Source organism: Microcaecilia unicolor, chromosome 13 (genome assembly GCF_901765095.1).
Source record: "Microcaecilia unicolor chromosome 13, aMicUni1.1, whole genome shotgun sequence".
NCBI lineage: Eukaryota > Metazoa > Chordata > Amphibia > Gymnophiona > Siphonopidae > Microcaecilia > Microcaecilia unicolor.
In genome coordinates this window covers 33,699,387-33,724,406 of record NC_044043.1, presented here as the reverse complement: position 1 = coordinate 33,724,406, position 25,020 = coordinate 33,699,387, and the positions used below count along the sequence as shown (strand labels likewise).

The 25,020-nt window shown below is 42.0% G+C and overlaps 1 protein-coding gene across 4 annotated transcripts in view; it reads left to right on the top strand.

Moving 5' to 3' along the window:
• AUTS2 (activator of transcription and developmental regulator AUTS2) overlaps positions 1-25,020 on the top strand; it is a 1,384,488-nt gene that overhangs the window by 641,447 nt on the left and 718,021 nt on the right. For all 4 annotated transcript variants that reach the window (XM_030186244.1, XM_030186241.1, XM_030186242.1 and 1 more), the window contains exon 4: positions 16,813-16,842. In XM_030186244.1, coding sequence (XP_030042104.1) covers positions 16,813-16,842 — 30 coding nt within the window. The remainder of the gene's footprint in view (positions 1-16,812; positions 16,843-25,020) is intronic.

The following is a 25,020-nucleotide window of genomic DNA, read 5'->3' as shown; positions in this document are numbered from 1 at the left end:
TGGAAGTAAACCTATAGATGGTAGTTTGAGCCAACTAGAGGGAACAGAACCCAAAGCACAGAAGGTACTATGAAGATGTGTCACAATTTTAGTAAAAGTAGAAAAATAATGAACTAAGTCATTTGAAGGTATCTGAACCCTAGAAACTGATTGTGAAGAAGCAGAAGTAAGAATATTGAAGACCTTAAAAAGTTGCTTTACTGAATTAGATGCCTGTCACATTTGATTGGAATAGAATGTCTTTCGTGGAGGAGCTGAAAGAAATTTCGGTGAACCTGGAAAATGTACTGAGCCAAATTGACAAATTAAATAGTAGTAAATCATCTGGACCAGGTGGCATGCATCCAAGGGTACTGAAAGAACTCAAACATGAAATTGCTGATTTGCTGTTAATAATCTGTAACTTGTCGTTAAAGTTGTTCGTAGTACCTGAAGATTGGAGGGTGGGCAGTAGGGGTGATCCAAAAAATTACAGACTGGTAAGCCTGACGTCAGTGTCGGGTAAAATAGTAGAAACTATTATAAAGGATTAAATTACAGAAACATAAATAAACATGATTTAATGGGACAGAGTCAGCATGGTTGAAGTGAAGTCTTGCCTCACTAATTTGTTTCATTTCTTTGCAGGCATGAATAAATATGTGGATAAAGGTCAGCCGGTTGATGTAGTATTCCTAGATTTTCAGACAGGTTTTGACAAAGTTCCTCGTGAGACAGTCCTGAGAAAATTAAAGAGTTATGGGATAGGAGGCAATGTTCTATTGTGGATTAGTAATTGGTTATTGGACAGAAAACAGAGATTAGGGTTAAATGGCCATTTCTCTCAAATAAATAAATCAGACCAATAGACCATTGAACCCAGCATCATGTCTTAGGGAGCGGCCAATCTAAGCTACATGGAAGAAACCACCAGAACCCAAACAGGAAATTCCATTTCTTGCTGCCCTGCCCCAAATGTGGGAGGTGAAAACACCAAAGGCTATCTGGACAGTTTATGGTTAACAGACTTGTCCTCTAGAACAGTATCCAAATCTTTCGAAACTCAGTGGAGGGTCTATTTATTAAATAGTGTTACTGCGATAACACGTTATTTGGTGCCAGCACATGTTATTCTGCAATAATGCAGCTTTTGTGCAAGAGCAAGTGGAGGAGTGGCCTAGTGGTTAGAGCACCGGTCTTGCAATCCAGAGGTGGCCAGTTCAAATCCCGCTGCTGCTCCTTGTGATCTTGGGCAAGTCACTTAACCCTCCATTGCCTCAGGTACAAACTTAGATTGTGAGCCCTCCTGGGACAGAGAAATATCCAGTGTACCTGACCTGAATGTAACTCACCTTGAGCTACTACTGAAAAAGGTGTGAGCAAAATATAAATAAATAAAATAAATAATGCCCCTTAAAATATTGAGCTATGTCACAAGCAAATGCATGCACATTATCTTATTATCATGTGATCTGAACAGTGTGGCTTCAGCTAAAACTTTAGGGGTCAATATTAAAAGTGATTTAACAGGCAGAAGAGGCCCGTTTCAGGGTAAATCAAGCTGAGTGGGTTGGTGACTGGTATTCAGATGCACTTAACTGGACAGTGCCACCGATTATCCACTCTAACTGCAGCAGCATTCTCCGTTTAGGGCTGCATTTTATAAATGGTGCTGAAAAATGGGCGCTGGAAAAGATTGACGCTAATCACGATTCTATAAAGGCTGCTTAGTGCTGATTCTTGCTCCCTAACTTTGAGTGCCAGACTTACGCCTGCTGAAACCTATTGTAAATGATGGCACTCAAGTTGGGCATGCTAACCCATTATTCAGTAACAAATGCACACAACAAATGCATGCCCCTTATACTAAGACTCCTAGACCACTTCGGAATTAGTGGAAACACACTTAACTGGATCAAGAGTTTCCTAACCACCAGAACATACCAAGTAAAATCAAATTCAAATATATCACCGCCGTGGAAAGTAGACTGCGGAGTACCTCAAGGATCCCCACTATCACCAACACTCTTTAAAATAATGATGATCCCACTGGCCAAAGCCTTATCAAACCAAGGCCTTAACCCGTTCATTTATGCAGACGACGTCACAATGTACATTCCCTTCAAACACGATTTGACAGAAATCACCAACGAAATCAGGCTCGGCCTGAACACCATGGACACATGGGCAAATTTATTCCAACTGAAATTGAACACTGGAAAAACACTGCCTCATCCTATCTTCTCAACACAATAACTACAATCCCACAACTATAAACACCCCAGACCACACCCTCCCTATCTCAGATAGCCTAAAAATACTCGGCGTCATAATCGACCATAACCTCACTCTTGAAAGCCAAGTAAACTCCACAACAAAGAAAATGTTCCATTCAATGTGGAAGCTTAAACACCTAAAACCTTTCTTCCCAAGGGAAACATTTTGTAAACTAATACAATCAATGGTACTAAGCCATGCAGTCTACTGCAACGGAATCTATGCGGGATGCAAAGAACAACTCACAAAGAAACTCCAAAGAAAGCCCAGAACACAGCAGCCAGGCTGATCATTACCTGATCACCATCACACTTCATCACCCTCCCCCTCAGTCCCGCCCAACACTAACCACTACTTCCAGGAATCTCCAGGCTGTCGACCCTCCCACCTTATCCTCTAATATCTCTGATCTCCTCCCTTCCATCTTGTCCTCCGAGTCTGTTGACAAGGCAGTCTCCACTTACAATGCCACTCCTCTGCTCTGGACACCCTTGCACTATCCATATTCCGTCCCACAAGGCGTACTAATCCCCAGCCCTGGCTGACCCCTTGCACCCGATATCTTCGCTCCTGCACCCGATCGGCTGAACGCCTCTGGAGGAAGTCTCGCACCCATACTGATTTCATTCACTACAAATTCATGCTATCCTTCTTCCAGTCCTCCCTGTTCCTCGCCAAACAGGACTATTCCCTCAGCTCTAACCCTCATCGTCTCTTCGCCACACTTAACTCCCTCCTCAAAGTGCCCTCCGCTCCCAGCCCCCCTCACTCTCTCCTCAATCACTGGCTGATTACTTCCGCGACAAGGTGCAGAAGATCAACCTCGAATTCACCACCAAACCATCTCCTCCTCTTCACCCTATAGCCCACTCCCTCAACCAACCAACCCATGCCTCCTTCTCCTCTTTTCCTGATATCACCGAAGAGGAAACCGCCCATCTTCTTTCCTCCTCGAAATGCACCACCTGTTCCTCAGACCCCATCCCCACCAACTTACTTAACACCATCTCTCCTACTGTCACCCCCACCATCTGTCATATCCTCAACCTCTCTCTCTCCACTGCAACTGTCCCTGACACCTTCAAGCATGCTGTAGTCACACCTCTCCTTAAAAAACCATCACTTGACCCTACCTGTCACTCCAACTACCGCCCCATTTCCCTCCTACCCTTCCTCTCCAAGATACTTGAACGCGCCGTTCACAGCCGCTGCCTTGATTTTCTCTCCTCATTGAGCCTGCAAATAGGTGGGAAAATATGGGATAGGAATGTAACAAATAAATAAATTTATTACATTTGCTAAGCATTGAGTTAAAATTGTTAAAGTACTTTCCTGTTAGTTATGATGGTACCAGCCACAATTACTTTTTCAGATCCTTTAAAGAAAAAATTCATTTCTCTCATACTTGGGGAAACAAAAGCACAGTTTTATAGTGAGATATACTGTGGATATTGTCACCAATGAACCCATAAAGCCCTTTTCATTAAGATGACATAGCAATGTAGATTTTAGGATTACATGTAGATTGCATAATAAACCCATTTTGTTTCATAAAATCAGATTCTCAGGTTTTTTTTTACTTTTTAATTAGACGAGAAAGGTTATGAGGCTGGTATTGAAGCAAAATATCAGGGCACTGCCAGTCTGTGGGTCTGAAAGTGTATCATCAAATCCCCCCACCCCCCACCCCCACCCTACTCCCTTCCTCCGTCCCATCCTCTTTTTTTCAGGGGAGAAATAGGTATATGGGTCTCTAGGCTCTTTTTATTGTGTGCTGAGAAGTTGGGTCTTAGTAAACGAATGCCCAAGCTGTTTTGCTCAATGCACTTAGTACATCTGTATAATTTATGAGCTGGAGGGGGCCGACCATCATTCATCTCCACCAGAGGCTGGCACAGGAGGGCTCCCAAGGATTGAGCTGTAAATTGGACGGCATGCTCCTGCTGCTCTCCCGGCAAAGTCCTGGGGTCAGTATGAGAATTTAGTATAAGAGATGGAAGTATTCTTCTCCCAGCTCCATGTGGGCGTCAGCAAAGCAGAATTTGGCAGACACAGTGACTGGCCAGATCACAGAGCTGTCAGTCACCGGAGTGTCGTGAAGGGAGTCAGAGCATTTTTAATTGGCTTGGCATCCGTGCTGCTTTCATAATGGACACCAGTAGGTCTCAGTCCTCGGCCATATGCTTAGCTCTGGAGACAGGGGGCTTCTGGGTATAGCAGTAATTACTTGATGCAGAATTAAGTGGACCTTGAAATTAGAAGTGGACTGTTAGAGGCAGAAGGCTTAATGCTTTAAGGGAAATAACAATTCCTACAGATTTACTGTGCTTTTCTGGCTGTGTTTTGTTCTAGTTAACTGCAGTCTCGTGTTGGGACTGCTAACAGCTTTTCATACTGCATTTCATTTCTTCTTCACCAACACTTTGCCTGGAAAGTCTCTCTTCTGTGTCAGTCACTCAGAGTTTTGTACGTTGTAGAAAGTTGTATACTTGTAATGTGGTGTGATGGAAGTGAGTGCCAGAACAAAGGTCAAAATTTCCTTTACCCAGTGAGGCTTTTATTTTCCTAGCTAGCCTTTGGGAAAGACTCTTATGCATATCCCATTTATCTTTACAGCTGTGATGTTAAAAAAATCATTTTTCTTATTTTTAATGAAAGGAAAGCAACTAGACAACATAAGGGGTCCTTTTACAAAGGCACACTAGCATTTTTAGCGTATGGTAAAAACTAGACATGCCTATATATTCCTATGTGCCTCTCTAGCATTTAGTGCATGCTAAAACACTAGCGTGTCTTTGTAAAAGATGCCCTTAATTTATTATCTAACTTTTTCAGTCCACATGAAGATCCATCATCTGTTGGACTGCAATGATGCTGACCTGATAAAAAGTTAATTTTGCTTTAGAAATATGCCTTATTGCTTGCTTTTCCTCTCTCTGTTGCTGGGGCGTAGTCAGACTTCGGCGGGAGGGAGATCCAGAGTCCGAGCCCCCCCCCCCCGGCGCCACCGACCCCACTCCCGCCGCCGCCTCCACCATTAACGGCTGCCGCCGCCAACTTTGATGACCCCTGCCGACAACCCTCTCGACCCCCCTTCCCGCTGCCAACACTGCCCCGCCGTCGCCTACCTTTGCTGGCGGGGGACCCCAATCCCCGCCAGCCGAGGAGGTCCTCTTCTTCCCGCGAAGGCTTCATTCTGTTTCTGACGTCCTGCAAGTTGTACGTGCAGGACGTCAGACTCACAGAAACAGAACATGCAGGACGTCAGAAACAGAACGAAACCTTCGCAGAAAGAAGAGGACCTCCTCGGCTGGCGGGGATTGGGGTCCCCCGCCAGCAAAGGTAGCCCACGGCGACAGCGGGGGAGGATTGGCGGCGGGAGGGGGGGTCGAGAGGGTCATCAACAGGGGGGGGGTCCAGGGCCAAATCCATGGGGGCCCAGGCCCCCTGGCCCCACGTAGCTATGCCACTGCTCTGTTGGTATTCGAGAACTTCACTCTGTTCAACCAGTAGAAACCTGCTGTAATTCTGGTTATGTTATTTATTCATTCTGTCTCCAAACCTCCTTTACCCCCTCATTCGATAACCTGGCACTTAAGTTAGGCATCAATTATGCACATAAGTTGTAGAATATTATCACTTGCAAGCGTATAGAGGGGAAGTCTATAAACTTGGGGCACTCAGCATGATTCTGTAAAAGGCGCGCACCCTTTATAGAATTTTGCATAGCGCCAATTCCCACACCTAATGTATGGCGTCAGACTTGACGCCTGCTGAAATATGGTGTAAATGCTGGCACCCAAGTTAGGCCTGCTGAAACAGTATACAACACGCATAACTTTTCAGAATACCTCTGACACACCCATGCCCCTGGAAGAAAAGGCACCCATCGAAGGTGGAGGTGCGCTCAATCCCTATGAGAATCAGTCAAGCAGGAAAAAGGAGTAGGGTAAGCTGGCTCTTTCCAAACAACGAGGGAGACATATATATGATGGCATCATATATATCTCTCTCTCGTTGTTTGAAAAGAGCCAGCTTACTCTACTCCTTTTTCCTGCTACACCCTTGCCCTTCCCATGGTCACGTCCCTTTTGAGTTATGCGCTATTAGAGTTAGGCACCATGCCTTATAGAATAGCGAACAGACAGATGTGCATGCAACTTTCAATGGGTGCCAATTAATATCAATAATTGGTTGTTAGCACCCAATTATTCACATTTGGCACTCAAATCTAGGCGCCATCCCCCAGATCCAACACGTCCCATCAGCTATGTCTGCCTTCCACGACATCATATAACTACATAGAGACAAAACAATGAGCCTTCTCCATCGCTGCCCCATCCTTATGGAATGCCTTACTGGGGTACCTGAGAGCATGTGAAGGCACTCAACAATTGAAGCAGTTACTAAAAATGCATCTGTTTGTGAAAGCCTTTTCAACCACATGAGGACCTATCTGTTTAACTACGTTCTTTCAAACACATCCATTCTACTGATCATGGTTCCTTGCCACATAATTACAACTGCAACCCATTGAAGACCAAATATGTGACAACATGTCCATATAAGTGAAGACTATGTATGTGACACAGGCGACTGTGTCCTCTCCATATAGGTAATTGTAACTACCACCCAGCTGAAACTATGCATGTAACAATTGTCAAAGATTATGTATGTGACAACTATGTAAAACTATCCGTTATGGATAAAAGTGGGATATAAATGTTATAAATAAATATATTACTATGGAGTTCATTTTTGAAAGAGAAAAATATTCAAAAAGTGTCATAAAGCAGCATTTGGATGAATTTCTTATCAAAATGTCCAAATTGGTATTTTGAAAACCTATTTTGCAGGCATTTATCTATGCAACTTTTCTGTAGGGGGCGGGTCTATGTAGGATTAGGGCAGGCTTAAGGCGTTGCTAACACTTGGATGTTTTATAGCCATAATGGAATAATACAGAAACATCTAGGATTAAAACTTCAACACTTTGATCCAGTGATCTGGTTTTCTTAACTTTGTAACCCACCTTGAACTGATAATGTATGTGATGGGCTATAAGACATGGCATAAACATAACATGTTTTTAGAATGCATAAGGCACAAAAAGGTGCCCCAGATGACCACTGGAGGGAATCAGGGAAGACCCCTCCTTACTCTCCCAGTCGTCACTGACCCCCTCCCACTCCCACCCCCAAAGATGTGAATGAAAATAGTACTTACCAACCTTTATGAAAACTTCAAATGTTATCACCAGTCCTGTTAGAGCACCAAGCAGGTCTCTGGAGTAGCCTAGTGGTCAGTGTAGTGCACTGTAGAGAAGAGGACCCAGGCCCATACCTCACTCACACTTGTGGTGGAAACTGTGAGCCCTTCATAACTCACCAAAATCCTACTTTACCTACATATAGATGATCCCACATTGAGCCTGCAAATAGGTGGGAAAATGTGGGATACAAATGCAATAAATAATAAATAATAATAAGGGCTATTGTAGTGGTGTACAGTTGGCTACAGTAGATTTGTATAGAGAGAGGTGTGACCAGCAGAAGAAAGGAGGTGTTGATGCCCCTGTATAAGTCGTTGGTGAGGCCCCAACTAGAGTATTGTATTCAGTTTTGGAGGCCGTACCTTGCAAAGGATGTAAAAAGAATTGAAGCGGTGCAAAGAAAAGCTACGAGAATGGTAAGGGATTTGCCTTACAAGACTTATGAGGAGAGACTTGATGACCTGAACATGTATACTCTGGAAGAAAGGAGAAACAGGGGTGATATGATACAGACGTTCAAATATTTGAAAAGTATTAATCCGCAAACGAACCTTTTCCGGAGGAGCGAAGGCGGTAGAATGAGAGGACATGAAATGAGATTGAAGGGGGGCAGACTCAAGAAAAATGTCAGGAAGTATTTTTCATGGAGAGAGTAGTGGATGCTTGGAATGCCCTCCCGCGGGAGGTGGTGGAAATGAAAACGGTAACAGAATTCAAACACGCGTGGGATAAACATAAAGGAATCCTGTTCAGAAGGAATGGATCCTAAGGAGCTTAGCCGAGATTGGGTGGCAGAGCCAGTGGCGGGAGGCGGGGATAGTGCTGGGCAGACTTATACGGTCTGTGCCAGAGCCGGTGGTGGGAGGCGGGGCTGGTGGTTGGAAGGCGGGGATAGTGCTGGGCAGACTTATACGCTCTGTGCCCTGAAGAGGACAGGTACAAATCAAAGTAGAGTATACACAAAAAGTAGCACATATGAGTTTATTTTGTTGGGCAGACTGGATGGACCATGCAGGTCTTTTTCTGCCGTCATTTACTATGTTACTATGTTATGGGTTTTAGAGGGCTCAGCAGGCAAGATAAGGGATTAATGGTTAGATGTGTGCCTGGGAGCTTTTATAGCCCCATTGCTCTCCTGGGATATCTGTGTGGCCAGTCTACTAAGATTGCTAGCTCCTCCTACATCCCAATGGCATGATGTTTGTGTTTTGCACTTGAAGTTGTTTTTTTTTTTAATAGACCAAAAAGATAAATGCACAGAGCACAATCCATGTAGCTTGTGGCCGTTTTCGAAAAAAAAAAAAAAATAGACGTTTTGCTGTTTTGAAAATGGCTATATTTCCTATTCAGATTTGAAACATTAAGCGCAAAACATCCATAGTCTAACTTAGACATCATATCGAAAATGCCCCTCTGTGTCTGATATTATATCTTAGATCCATCCATGTCTTGCTTAGTTATTAATATTGCTGTATTTTCTGTGTTTGTTTGTTTAACTGTGATCCTCCATGAGCTCAGCCTCTTGGCTTGGTGGGATATGAATTGTTAAATAAACAAATATTGGTACCATGCTGGGATCATACAGCACAGGTAGTTAGCAAATGTGTGCTCTCTGTCAGCTATTGGTAAAAAGGTCAGCCATTATTGTGTGACATAATGGTGGCCATTCTCATCAGTTCTAATTTCACTCTGGTTAAGAAAAAAGTGTAGTATTTATTTTTCAGAGATTTGAGTTTGTCTTTTGTGTCATCTTCATGCAACAATAATTCCCATGCATGAAACTCCAGCTGATTGATGGAAAGAGCAGGCTTACTGCAAATGACAGGGGATATTGCAGTAACACTCTTTATTGGCTCTCCTCCAGCATGCTAGATTTCTATCCAATTCAGTCACCACATAAATACAAGCATAACAAAAGTGTGAATTAATTCAGCTTCCCCCTTCCTACCCTTCCCCACCCAACCCAGTGTATCGCTTCATTCTCTCCACCTTCATTAAAGAGGTGTGATTTGACAGCTAGAACTAAAATCCAGACTTCTACAATTCTTGGCTTTCAGTCCAAGCTGTGCTGCTGATACCTGTATGACTTTGGGCGAGTCATTCTGCATCCATCTGCCTTGGTTTTCTCAGTTGTATCTTGGAAAAAAAATGATACCGAAATGTTGGGTTTCCTTCCTCCTCTGGACATGTGGTTTAAGTTCAGGCTGTGAGCATGGCATGATTAGACAGCCATTAGCCCCACTCTCTGATGATATGATGAGCAGATGGAACACAGCTTGAGATTTACCATCTGTATTTTTTTTTCTCCTTGAGGGAGAAAGAAGTGATTCTAGTTAGAAAACCCAGAGAGAGAGAGAGCCTGGAAGTCATTCAGCAGGAGTCTTCATGGAACCTTACGCATCATATGGCCAGATGATTCAGTTCATGCAAATAATTGTTAACTTCTTGAGGGAAAACATCAGGAAAGAGGGAAATCTATTTGTATCAACCTGAAGAAACCATACAGAGTCTCTGAGTTGGGTTTTATTTACCGAATATATTCATTTAAGTGGATTTAGCTTATACCTTTTTCAGTAGCAGCTTAAGTTTCTTTCAAATAGTCTGGTTATTTCCTTGTCAGCTTCACAATCTAATTTTCTACCCAAAACAATAGAGGGTCAAGTAATCGCAAGGAAAAGCAGGGGGATTTGAGCTGGGCACCCCTGAATATCAAGGCCAGTACTCTAACCACTAATCTATTTCCTCTCCAGTTTTGTAGGTCCTAATTTTGGTAGCTTCATACTTAAAGCCATTTGTAGAATAAAATGCACCGGGAGGGTCGTTTTTCAGGGCTCTTTAATGTATGTAAACATTTCTATACCCAGAGAAAGAGACCTGCTGAAAATTCCCCACCTCATGTAGTTAAAAGTGCCCGCTTTGTTCACAATAGGGGTAATTCTGTAAGGAGGTGTTAACATTTATGCACCATCTATTCACCAGTGGCGTAGACAAGCAGCCAATTTTGGGTGGGCCTGAGCCCAAGGTAGGTGGGCACATCATTTTTTCTGCCTCCGCCCTACCCCGGCATCATACAAATCAATATACATACTTTACCTAATTACGATCTCCAAGCTCAGTCAGCTGAAGACTTCTTCTGAAGGTGGCAAACAGCAGTATCCCTGAGCCACTGATCTGATGCTGATATCCCTTGCATGCTTAGTTGTTGGTGACTCAAGGATGCTGCCACCGACTGCAGAGTTTGGTTGAAGGGAGTTCTGGCCACCTTTGGAGAAAGTCCTCAACTGACAATGCTTGGAGATCCCCATCAGCTGCAGCAAGGGTCAGGGCTAATGGTAGACATGCTAGGGCCCAATCCCCCCTCCTCCCTGACTCCCCTCCGATTTCCTCATCTGCCATTACTATCACACCTCTTGTAACAAATTTCCTAAGGTAACAAAGTATTGAGGACGTGAAAAACAATATAGTTTGAGTTTTTTTGTCATTTGTTTTCTTAAATTTTTTTGATATGTAAGGAAACCCTCAGTGTGTAGTATGAGTCATATCGTGGAAAAAATATTGTAAAAACCACAATGCTCAATATTCAGTTTAGCCCAGACCCTTAATCTTGAAGGTCTGAATGGCTTCACACTATCACAGGGCTCCTTGTATGATATATATAAAGTGCAATGTACAATATAAACAAACCTTACAAGTTGTAATTAGTATCCCATGTTCCACAATGCTGGACCACAGTATTCAAATCAAAATGCTTCTACAATTATTAATTTTACAAGTTAATCATTCATTTATCTGACATGTGACAGATGTGTGTCACCACGGAGCACACATTATCTGTTGGGTTCTACAGAGCTGCATTTCAGAGAACACTCCTCTTCCTCAGGAGCCCTCCAAACATTTGTTGCACCTCCCTCGCAGGAAAAAAAATGTTCCTGTATGAGAGGTCACTTCAGGTTGACTCCATAAGTTTCATTTCGATTGGTCTTGATAAATGCCATAGATTCACGTGAGCACTACCTTCACTAGTTTGTTTATTTATTTATGCATTCTTTTATCTCACTGTTGTCCAAAAACAAGTTTTGGTTCAAAGTTTCTTACAATTTACATTTTGGTAGAGTTCTAATAGTGTTGTGCAATGTGGAGAGGGCATCTATAGTTCGTGTGGTTATAGAGTTTTTGAAAAGATAGATTTGAAGAGGAAAATGTAGTGGTAGCTTTTGTGTTCATTTGTACAGTTTTGGTGATATTCATTCATATCGTTTTTGAAGAGGTAGATTTGAGACGAAGGCAAAGATATCTTTGTGATTAGTTGTAGAATTTTTTGAAGAGGTAGATTTTCATTTCTTTTCTGTATGGGAGGAGATTTGTGTTGCTTCTTATGGTTTTTGGCATCAAGTTCCACCATTTGGAACCCAGGTAGCTAAATCCTGCTGTGTAGATAGTTTTGTAATGGTGTTTTTGCAGTTGGGTAGATGTAGGAGTACGTAGTTTCTGTTTTCTAGGCTGGCATTTCTTGAAGATAGTTCAGTCTTATTAAGCATATATTCAGGTGCCCTTCCGAATAGCATCTTGAAGATTAGGGTGCTCGTTTTGAAAAGTATTCTTGCCTTGACTGGTAGCCATTGTAGTGTTTCAAGTAGTGGAGTTGCTCTTTTGTATTTTGATTTCTTGAAAATCAGTCTTGCTGCCGTGTTTTGAACTGCTTGCATTGATTTAAGTGTGTTTTCCTTGCACCCTACGTCTGCTGCATTGCAGTAGTCTAGTTGCGATAGTATTGTTGATTCGACCAATATCTGGAAAGATTGTTTAGGGAAATAGATTCTTATTCTTCTCAGTTTCCAAAGTGTTCTGAAGCATTTTGATGTTACTGCTGATATTTGATTAGTGTTAGATGTTTGTCGAGAGTGATTCCTAGTATTTTAAGTTGTTTCAATGTGGTATGTTTGTTGGTTGATTGTGAATTTTTGGTAGGATATGAGGCAGTGGCGTAGCAAGGGCGGGTTACTTCCTGTTCCAGGGCAGATAGAGCAGAGAACCAGCGGAGCCGACACCCCTCCAGTGGCTTGCACACGGCAGGCAAGAATGCACTCGGGGGGGAGGGTTGATACGCCGAGGGGGGGTGTCATGCTGCACCCGGGGAGGGGGGGTGCACAGCGGCGAAGCGCCCCGCCACTGCTGTGGGGGTTGTGTGGGCTGGATAGTACTAGCAATTTGGTTTTGTCTCTGTTCAGTTTGAGTTTGAAAGTTGTTGCCCATTCTTCCATGAGGTCCAATTCTTTTTTTTATTTTGTCTTCTATCCTTGTTACTTTATTGTGTGATCCTTCTAGGACAGGGGTGTCCAATCTCAGTCCTCGAGGGCCGGAATCCAGTTGGGTTTTTATGATTTCTCCAATGAATCTAATCAATAGAAATAAAACAAAATAAAACATGGAAAAGAAAATAAGATGATACCTTTTTTATTGGACATAACTTAATACATTTCTTGATTAGCTTTCGAAGGTTGCCCTTTTTCGTCAGATCGGAAATAAGCAAATGTTGGTAGATGACAGTATATATAAGTGAAACATCAAATCATTTCAGTGGCAATCTAAAAGGATGGGGATGGATAGGTGAGAGACAGGGAGATATACATGGAGACAAGAAGGTGACAAACAATGTGGTATACATCATTCAGTGTAAAAAATGTTATGAAGGTTGCTATATTGGAGAAACAAGCCAGATGCTAAAGATAAGATTTAATTTACATAGACATCATATGAAAAATGCCAGTGCCAGCCAGGATGTCACACCTTTGGGGCAGCACTTTACAAAACTAGAACACTGTACCAGTGATTTCATAGTAAGAATCCTGAAAGGTAACTTTAAAACAATACAGGAACGTAAGACCTTTGAAGTCAAAATGATTAAATATTTTGACACCCACCAGACAGGACTTTACAAAGATCTGGGTTTTCTAGCCCATTATAAACCATCAAAATGTACTGCTTTGTTTGTCACCCTCCTGTCTTCATACATATCTCCCTGTCTCTCACCTATCCACCCCCATCCTGTTAGACTGTCACTGAAATGCTTTGATGTTTCACTTATATATACTGTCATCTACCAACATTTGCTTATTTCCGATCTGACGTAGAAGGGCAACCTTCGAAAGCTAATCAAGAAATGTATTAAGCTATGTCCAATAAAAACGGTATCATCTTATTTTCTTTTCCATGTTTTATTTCTATTGATTACCTTTAAAAGTGGACTAACACGGCTACCACACCTCTCCAATGAATATGCATGAGATCTTTTTGCATGCACTACCTCCATTGCAAGCAAATAGATTTTATGCATATTCATAGTAGAAATCTTGCAAACCTAACCTGGCGAGAGCCAAGGTTGGACACCCCTGTGCTAGAATCTTGTGCATCTACATTATCGTATGCTAATTGGTCAGCATGTGGTTAATACAGGAGCCTTACCCAACTACAAAATAGGTGGTGGTAAGTGCTCCCATGGTAATATTTTGTAAATGGTCATGCATTTTATTTTATTTATTATCTCATTTGTACCCCCACAGTCTCCCAGCAGTGTCAGGCTCAATGTGGCTTACAGCGCACCACAGAGGCAGACGCCAATGCAGTAAAATAAAGCTAATACAGCAGAAAAACCTACACAAGTGATAATGGGGAGGAAGAGGAAGGGACAGAAGGAGTAGGGAAACCAGGAGAGAGGAGGGAAGGTGTCCAAAATTGTCTCTAGATTGATGCGCATCCAACAGTGGAGACACATGCAGAGACCATGCACACAGCCATGTAGTGGAAAATAAAATGTTTGTTACCACGATGATATAACAGTAAATTCCAATTCATGCACTAAGGGATATTTTTACTAAGCTGTATTAAAAGGGGGCCTGCGCTAGTGTGAACACATGCTTTTGATGTGCTCTGAGGCTCCCTTTTACTGCAGCAGATAAAAGGCTCAGTGGGTGGTGGTTAGTCCTCCTGAAATGGTGGTAAGGTATCCTTTGCTAACCCGGCATTAATCAGGCAGTGATTACCACCAGGTAAACACCGACGCTGCAAAAATATTTCAGGATGTGGTGCTTTACTGTGTGCTGTTACTGCTGCAGTGAGCATAGAAGCATTTGCTATTTCCTACGTATGAGGTGGCCAATGCAGCCGCACTCCCCCAGATTCTATACAGCGCACTTAGATTTAGATGCAGAAATTGGCGCAGATTCTATAACACCGTGCATAACTTAATTGACTTAAGGGGCCGTTTTACTAAGCCACGTAGGCGCCTACGTATGCCTAATGTGCATTAATTTTGAGTTACCGCCCGGCTACCACATGGCCCTTTCAGTAATTTCATTTTTGACGTTCGTCTGCTACACGCACCAGAAAATATTTTTTATTTTCTGGCGCACGGGTGGTCATCGGCATTTTATGCAGATAGACCATTACTGCCCGGTTACTGCTAGGTCAATGGCTGGCGGTAAGGTCTCAGACCCAAAATGGACATGCAGCAATTTTTATTTTGCCGCATGTCCATTTTCGGCAAAAAGTTTAAAACGGCGTTTTTACAGGCATGCTGAAAAATGATTCTGCGCGTGCCCAAAACATACATCTATACTACCGCAGGCCATTTTTCAGTGCGCCTTATTAAAATGGGCCCCTTAACGAGCTAATGAGTGCTGCTAGCAGCACTTAACATGCAATAATGAGCACTAATTGGCACTGATTAGTATTTAGGGGCGCAACTCGCTAAGTGTATTCTGTAACTATGTGCACTGAACTAACACGTGAAGGCAAAAATGGGTGTTGTTATTGGGCAGGAGAAATGGCCATTTCATGGGCGTTCCAAAATTTAGGCATCTAATTATAGAATATGGCTCAGTGCGCCTACATCTACGCGCTGAGGTTTACTCCAGGTTTTCATTGGCGTAAATGGATGCATGCAGATATCGGCGCTGAAATATCAACTAAGCATGATTTATAACTGGCACCTAAATCTAGGATCAATCCTACATGATGTTCAAGAAACCAAAATGTATTATCCGTATTTACTATCACTATTATTTTGTGATGTATAATATAATAGTGCTCAGTGTCCTGTGCTTGTGTTTTAAGCCAATTGATAGCTTATACCATCACACTAGCACCCATCCATCATCGCACTACAGGTCCCTTCCTGTGTGTGCTCTTGTTTCCTATAGTGTGCCCTCACCCTATGTTACACAGACTAGGGTTTACACATTCTGAACGGGTTACTTATCTTGTTGGTCCCTGTGGTAGTTCACTCCAAAATGTCGGGTATGCTAGTGTTCTGGATGGCTGCCCATTCTTTCTTCTTTTCTTTTTTTCTTTGCTCGTGTAGTGCACCCCTAGCCCTGGCCTCTTGTTCTAAATCTAGGAGCCTATTATAGAATTCGCTTAGTCTAGGCGCCCTATATAGAATCTCCTCCACTGTGAATACACTGTCCATGCATTAAGGAACCTTTTTATACGGTAAGCATAAAGGAGGTTGTGCTGTATTAATGCTACAGTGATTTAGGAATTTCTAGCAGGTATTTTCTTTTAATGTCTATCTTTTATTATTGTTGGTTAACGAATGGACTGGGTCACAAAAGCGGTATAAAATCTAATAATAATGATGATGATAGAATTGGGCATTGTGCCTGGGATTTCAAAGTTCCCCTTAATGCCATAATGTTCAAAACTCTTTATACAACTACAAAGCCCTCAGACACTATTTTATACCTGGGGGGCTTTGCACCAGTTATTAATGGGAAAGACTTTCCCTTTGAAAATTGCCCAGGAAAAGATGCGCAGAAGAGGTGTGCAACGTGAAAAATAACATTTGTAATTTGGAGTGAAGGAGTAGCCAAGTGGTTAGTGCAGTGGACTCTGATCCTGGGGAACTGGGCTCAATTCCCACTGCAGCTCCTTGTGACTCTGGGCAAGTCACTTAACCCTCCATTGTCCCAGGTACAAATAAGTACCTGTATATAATATGTAAACCGCTTTGAATGTGGTTGGAAAACCCCCTTCCCATCCCCCCCCCCCCCCCCCCCCCTTATGGGACTACAAAGCTACAGACAGGCACTTGTACCAAGGAAAAGAAAGTGGTTTTCAGACAGCCTGTTTATCAGGGTAAATGGATTTTGAAAAATGCCCTTATTTATCTCGGTAAATGGCTTTTGAAAATTACCCTCCCTAAGTACAGAGCAGTTGAAAAATAAATGTTTTGGTGAGGATAAAGAAAAAGATGTATTAATTTTCTCTTTTCATTTCTTTTTCAGTGCGACAGTGACAGTGACCAGGGGGAGAAGGTAAGAAAGAGATCACACGTGTTAACACCCCAAGCTTGTGAAATAAGACTTAGCTGATCACTGTTATCGTGTGTTAAAATGTGCTATGTTGAGAATAGCTGAATGTTACACACACCTTGCCATGTCTGCTTTTTTAATGTTTCATTGACATTTAAATGTAAAGTGCCCAGGCAGTGCCAAATATGTACCATGCAGGCAGAGCTTTTGTTAATGGAGCAGGGTGCCTTGCTAGGAACCTTTGGCAGAACTAATGATAGTGTTTCATTTGAATGAAGGAAAAACGTCCATTTTCTAAAGCAATTCATATATGTCTGCTTCTCGCTCTGTGTAAACTTACCAAGCGGTGCCACTGCACTCCTTGCTCTCCCTCGTGAGAAATTAGCTAAGGAAATGTGATGGGGAGTTTATACTGGGTGGTTCAATGGTTTTCAGTGAGGCCATCAATGTAATACCCATTTTCATCGAGAAAACTACCATTTGCATGTAATCTGTATCACTCGGTACTATGCACCAGGGGCGTAGCCAGACTTCAATGGGAGGGGGGGTTCAGAGCCCGAGGTGAGGGGGCACATTTTAGCCCCCCCCAGGCGCCGCCGAGCCCCCCCCCCACCCGCTGCCAACTTTCATCCCCCACCACCTCCGCAACCCTCTCAACCCCCCTTCCCGCCGCCAACCCTCTCCCGCTGCATACCTTTGCTGGCGGGGGACCCCAATCCCCACCAGCTGAAGTCCTCTTCTCGGCCGTGCAGCGTTGCCGAATGATCTGATCAAGTTTGAATCTGTTTCTGTGCATGCGTCTGACCAGGATGTCAGACGCACGCACAGAAACTTAATCAGATCATTCAGCAAGCAACGCCGCACGGCCGAGAAGAAGACTTCAGCTGGCGGAGGTTGGGGTCCCCCGCCAGCAAGGCCAGCAAAGGTACACGGCGGGAAGGGGGGTCGCGAGGGTTGCAGCAGGGGGGTCCATGGCCAAATCTACGGGGGCCCATGCCCCAGTGGCCCCATGATAGCTACGCCCCTGCTATGCACATGTTAACTTTGACTTTGTAGTGTGTGCAGTTAAGATTTGAAAAGTCACAACATACCACTGAACTAGAGCTGGGACAATTAATAGAAATTGACCCTCGCAATCCAGGTGGTTGTCCGGAATTGGCATGTATGGAGTGGCTTGTCTTTGACTGTGATATCTAGGAACAGGAAAAAAACATGTACATCTGGTCATTTTGTGGGCTCTCTCGTTTTCATCCTGTCCTTGGCCTGGGCAATCACTGACCAATAAATGTAACATGCCAGATAAGAGGAAGAATTAAGGACTGCACTGTTTGATTGTAATTATTCAGTCATTGACTTACACCCTGCAGACTTAATAAGGTTACAACACTACAGAGATTATTTTCCAGAGAAAGAGAGAGAAATTGGGGTGATAGGAGCAGAATGATAAGACTCAGTAAGGGTAAGAGAAGAGCCATATAAAACAGTACTCCCCATCATTTTTATGCCCATACTCATATATATATTTTTTTAATTGGAACAAAAACTGAGACGACAGAGCTGTTGCTCTGCAACTCGTGGTGTATTTCACCAGTTGTCACTGGAGACTCCTAAGAGATGGATAGGATCAGTGGCGTAGCCAGGGGGGGTTCCAGGGGAGCAGCCGCTCCCCCAAACGGAGTTCTGCCAGCTCCGGCTCCTATTTGTTTCTCAATGTTTTGCATTGAAAATGTGCGCCAGCACCGGCGGAAGTCCGCTCTCGCTCTCCCCGCGCCGTCAACCTGGCTCCGCTTCTGGACAGGATATTTAACAGGTGGCACCGTGTAGGTAATTGCACAACAGTGTGTCTGTAAATAAATGCCCAGAGAGTGTCTGTGTGGTGCCTGTTAGGGAAGTGGTATGTACTTTCCTTTGCTGAACACTAACAAAACAGATGAAATACATGCGTATAATATAGGAACGAGCCTTTCTTCCGGTCATATTGCTGGTGCAAGAGCTCATGCCTAAATGCTGGACATACATGCTTAACTTATAGTAACCTGTAAGTTGCAAATGTAAGCGTGACTCCCGCCCAGGCTCTGCCTATGTGTCAAATACACGCTCTCTAAGATATATGAGTATTTACAGAATAGTACTTAAGTGGAATTTTAGCATTTATGCACATATGTGAACCTTCCTGACCACAACATCACTCTGTAACCTCTTCTCCACCGGAGTTGGCGAATGCCTCTATGGCACCATGTAAGCCACATTGAGCCTGCAAATAGGTGGGAAAATGTGAGATACAAATGCAATAAATAAATAAAAGATTACTGAAGTAGCTGATCTAAAATGTTGAGAATGGCCAGTTTTTCATGTCATGGGTCCATAAGCAGACAGAAATGTCTGAAATTCTGTAAGTTTTTAATTTTTTCATATTAAAGGGTGAGATTTGGACTGTTGTATTACAAATTGTTTGCTAACAGAGTTCATTAAAACCTCATTTTTTTGTTTCTGGTGATTTTAGTCACCGTTTCCCAGACATGGTCACATATGTGCGTATATGCCATTTTTCTAATCATTTATGTGTGTAATATGTATATGGGGCAATCTATAAACCGAGTGCTAACGTTTATGGGGCTCATTTTCAGAACTGAAAAACGTCCAAAAAATGTCACAAAGCGATAGATGGACATTTTTCACAAAAATGGCCAAATCGCTATTTTTGATGCTCACTTTTAAGATGTTTTTCAATGCAGTTTATCTAAATTTCAAGGGGGCATGTTGGAGGCGTGTTTTGGGCGAGGCTAGAGCAGATTTACGATTTGAACGTTTTTCTGTGATAATAGAACATTGTAAAAACATCCAGGACAAAAAATATAGGATGTTTTTTTGCTAGACTTCAGTAATGAGTAAGTGGCAAAAAGGTGTCTTTTATCCCTCTAGACCACTGGAAGGATAAAGGCATGACCCTTACCTAAGTGCGCCCACGCTAACCCGGTGGTAACTGGGCAACCTATGGCACTGCCCGATTACCACTGGGTAAACACCGGTGGTACAAAAATAAAAATATGTTTGTAGCGCCGGAAGTGGAGCACGCCAGGGGTGGTAACTACCGCCAGGCTGCAGTAAAAGACCCCCCCCCCCCCCCGAGAATGGATGTTCCATGTGTCTTGAGTGGCAGCGTTCCAGAAAATATTGAAATCCTGAATATAATACTTATGACTTCCTGATGTCAGTGAGAATTCCTTATGTTTTCAACCAAGCAGTTAAAATTTCACAAATTGTAATTTATTTTTTTCAAATTTAAAGTAACAACATTTTACCCTGAACATATAGCAGAAGTCTTTTTAAAAATGGAGATATTTAAACAGAAAAGAGCCAGAGCTGTATTATTCACAGGCAACTAGAAAACAATGGAAATAAGCAACATTTATCTATCACAATGAAAAAGGATAGTTAAAAACTACAACTGAATGAGATGGAATGAGCAGAAGTCAGAGCTGTGGAACGCAGGGGAAGAAACAACTCAGATTTGAGAAGGTGCTTGAGGATAGTCAAGATTCAAGTTTCATGTCAATCAAATGGATAATGGAGTAGAAGTTCAGAATATAGAAACTACTGACCAATTCTATAGCGCTACTAGACATATGCAGCACTGTACACTTTATATGCAGCTACTTTATCTGTCCTTAGAGGGCTCACAATCTAAGGGGTCCTTTTACTAAGGCACGCTGAAAAATGGCTTGCGGTAGTGTAGGCGCGGGTTTTGGGCCGCGTTCCGATCCATTTTTTAGTGTGCCTGTAAAAAAGGCCTTTTTTATTTTTTTTGCAGAAAATGGACGTGCAGCAAAATCAAAATTGCCGCGCATTCATTTTGGGTCTGAGACCTTACCGCCAGCCATTGACCTAGCAGTAAAGACTCGCGCAGTAAACGGGTGGTAATAACCTATGTGGCGTCCACTATGCGCACCTGAAAATACAAAATATTTTTCAGACACGCGTATCGGACACGTGCCAAAAATGAAATTACCGCAAGAGCCACGCGGTAACTCCATTTTGGCGCACGTAGACGCTTACTCGGCTTAGTAAAAGGGCCCCCTAAGTTTTTGTACCTGGGGCAATAGAGGGTGAAGTGACTTGCCCAAGTAGCTGCAGTGGGAATTGAACCCAAATAACCAGCATCCAAGCCCACTGCACTAACCATTAGGCCACTCCTCCACTTCAAGTCAGTAAGAATAGGGGAGGGTTTAGAGGGACAATGAGTAGGAGTTCAAGTAGGTTGAGAAAGGGATATGATAGGAGATGACATCCACTGGAGAATGCTGTAGTAGATTGGAAGCCATGGAATGGCATTAGTTGTTTCTGAGCAACTACATATATTCAATTAATCCTCAATAAATATTCATCTGTGAAATAAATCTATAAATTTAAACAAAGTGAAAAGTGAGTGGGAAAGACCTCAAGGAGCTCCAGGTAGAACACCTTCAAAGCTAATAATTCTTCATCATTGGCAAAAACCACACCACAATTTGCACGTGCAAATATCCCACACTTTCATTTCTTATCATTTTTTTATATACGTGCAGAAGTATCACTCTTTTATTTCTTAAAATGTTTTTTTTAACAAAGTGAAATGCACTTATGTAGCCTTCTCCAGCAGAATAAAGTAGTCCCCAGACAGACTTCGAACAGCGTTTCGCACTGCTGTCTCAAGGTCAGGACTTTTCTTACCTTGTGCCAAAACGCTTCGTTCATTGGATCAGTTCATCTTCTACCCATCTTTTTAGAATATAGTAGTTGCTTCTGGTCATTTTTGTGATGTGGGAATGCAACGTGGTTTTGCTTTGTTAATATATTTGTAACTTGTATCCAGAGCAAATACGACTCAAAGGACATAGAGGTAAGATGCAGTGTGTGTGTAATGCCACTCTCTCATTTTTATACAGTGGTTCATATTGCCTGAAGATAATGATGAAATGTGATTTGAAACCAGTAGACTATTTGTAGCCTTGTATATCACATTCTTTGCCATGTATTTATTTATTTATTTTTCCCTATGCAATTGTATGTTTTGGAAATAAAAGGTACCATCCTCATGCCATTATCATTTGTGATGGTGTCTCCTTCACCGCAGCAGTGAATTCAGAAATGTTTACCCAGGCTGCACCACTCACCAGAAGCCACAGACCCAAGCCGCGTTCAACACCGTTAATTTGAATTCAGCATAGGTAGCCTGTTATAAAATGTGAGATATCATTGTTTGAGCAGGTCAAGCATATTCAGATGAAGACAAATGATGCTTATTTGATTTCCTTAAAATCGGGAAATGACAAAAATGTTCTCCAGAGAAATCATGTTCTGCTTCAGTTAGATGATAGACCAAGGCATGTTGCTGAGATAAGAACAAGCGCTATTCTTGCGTGCTTCTTTTTTTTTTTTTTAAATCTGTGAAGGACGGTCAGGACTGTCAGCTCACCGTCATGTGCATTATCCGTGTCATTTTAAACAAAGTGACCTGTGGAAAAGTGCAGTCTGCTGTGACATGATAATGGGCTGTTGCATGACAGGAAAAGTATACAGTAGAAGAGAGGTTGTGTATTATTCCTTTCTTTAACTGACAAGTAAGAACTTCCTTCCTTTCGATGACAGAATCTTCAGCTCGTTTCAGGACCTTTGATGACTTTCAAAAGATACCATCAAAAAAAAATTATTTATTTGACTCTTGCAAATGCCAAAATATTGTCAGGAGCAAGAATGCACCGTTTTAAAATTCATAATTTCACAACTGCAGCAAACTCCAAGTAATACGATTTAAATCCAAGCCAAATGCTAACAAAAAGGTGTATATGTCGCCTTAAAAGCGGCACAAAAAAAAAACCACGTGGTTATCATGATTCTATAAACTATGCCTAAAGTTAAGTGTAGTTTATAGAATATGCTTATGCGCCGTTCTTGTAACTAAAATGTAGGTGCACCCGATTAGGCCACCTAAAACCAGACCTAAATACCTATGGCTAAATGAGGCGCAGATCAGATATATTCCATAATAGTGCGCATAGTTTTTTTTAAATGCCCACAATTTGCCCATTCCATGCCCATGGCCACAACCCCCTTTTCGACTGCGCACCTTAGAATTTACATGCACTGCATTATAGAATATGCTTAGAAAGTTGTGTACGTAAATTCTAATTAAAGCTAATTAGTGTAGCTAATTGGTTAAGTACCAATTATCGGCACCAATTGGCTTGTTAATCAATTAAGTTGTTCACACAGTTTGGCCATATGGCCAAATTAGCGTGCGCAATTTAAAGCGCCATATATAGAATTTAGCGGAAGTGTTCAATAAATTTTGAACTGCAGTCACAGCAGATACTCTGTAGCCATGAAGAAAAACTGATTTGATAAATGAAATGACTTTAGATGAAGTGATGACAGCACATTTTTAGAGGAAAGAAAATGTATATATTGCCTTCCAGACTTGCTAGAATTTCAAATTATTTATTTTATTTATGTTTATCTTTATTTCTTTACTGGGATTTATTAACTGAAGAGATTTCCCAGTTTAACATCAAACTTGTAATTTTGTTAACCTTATAACAATAGGAAAATGACCAACTATAAGCATAAATACAGTCAATGAGGTAAACTTGGAAATAGCAAACTAAAACTTAATAATAGGATTAACATGATAGAGTGTCAGAAATGTACAAATTTAACAACATTGTAGAACAATAATATAGCAGAAATATAAATGTCAGCACAATACATGAGAACATAACATAAGAGTAGTCATACTGGGTCAGACCAATGGTCCATCTAGCCCAGTATCCTGTTTTCCAAACAGTGGCCAAGCCAGGTCACAAGGACCTGGCAGAAACCCAAATCGTGGCAACACTCCATACTACAAATCCCAGGGCAAGCAGTTGCTTCCCATGTCTGTCTCAATAGCAGACTATGGACTTTTCCTCCAGGAATTTGTGCAAACCTTTTTTTAAACCCAGATACACTAACTGCTGTTATCCTCCAACAAAGAGTTCCAGAGCCTAACTATTCGTTGATTGAAAAAAATATTTCCTCCTATTTGTTTTAAAAGTATTTCCATGTAACTTCCTAGAGTGTCTCCTAGTCTTTGTACTTTTGCAATGAGTAAAAAATTGATTTACTTCTACTTGTTCTACACCACTCAGGATTTTGTAGACCTCAATCATATCTCCCCTCATTCATCTTTTTTCCAAGCTGAAGAGCCCTAACCTCTTTAGCCTTTCCTCATATGAGAGGAGTTCCATCCTGTTTATCATTTTGGTTGCTTTTCTAATTCCACTATATCTTTTTTGAGATACGGCAACCAGAACTGAATGCAGTACTCAAGGTGCAGACGCACCATGGAACGATACAAAGGCATTATAGTGTTTTTGGTCTTTATTCACCATCCCTTTCCTAATATTTCCTAGCACCTGTTTGCGTTTTTGGCCGCCGCCACACACAGAGCAGAAGATTTCAGTGTATTATTTATTTATTGCATTTGTATCCCACATTTTCCCACCTTTTTGCAGGCTCAAAGTGGCTTACAATACATCATGGATAGTGGAAATGAGAGGGGAGTAAACATTTGGTGTTACAGAAGGATTTTGGGTTGCATGGTAATGGAATACATGATAGTAATATAACAGCATTATTAACATTTCTGGATATATGCGTGAGTTTCACATGTTTTGATCTTTGTGGTATATCTTGTCGAAGAGATGGGTCTTTAGTAGTTTGCGGAAGTTGGTCAGTTCATAGGTCGCTTTTAGGTTGCGTGGCAATGCGTTCCAGAATTGCGTGCTCATATAGGAAAAGGCTGACGCATGCATTAATTTGTATTTCAGACCTTTACAGTTATTATCTACGACACCCAGATCTTTTTCTTGAGCGCTGTCCCCCAAGGTGGACTCTAGCATCAGGTAACTATGATTCGGATTATTCTTTCCATTGTGCATCTCCTTGCATTTGTCCACGTTAAATTTCATCTGTCATTTGGATGCCCAGTCTTCCAACTTCCTAAGATCTTCCTGCAATATTTCACAGTCCGCACGTGTGTTAACAACCTTGAATAGTTTTGTATCATCTGCAAATTTGATCACCTCACTCGTTGTTCCGATTTCCATATCATTTACAAATATGTTAAATAGTACCGTTCCCAGTACAGATCCCTGCGGGACT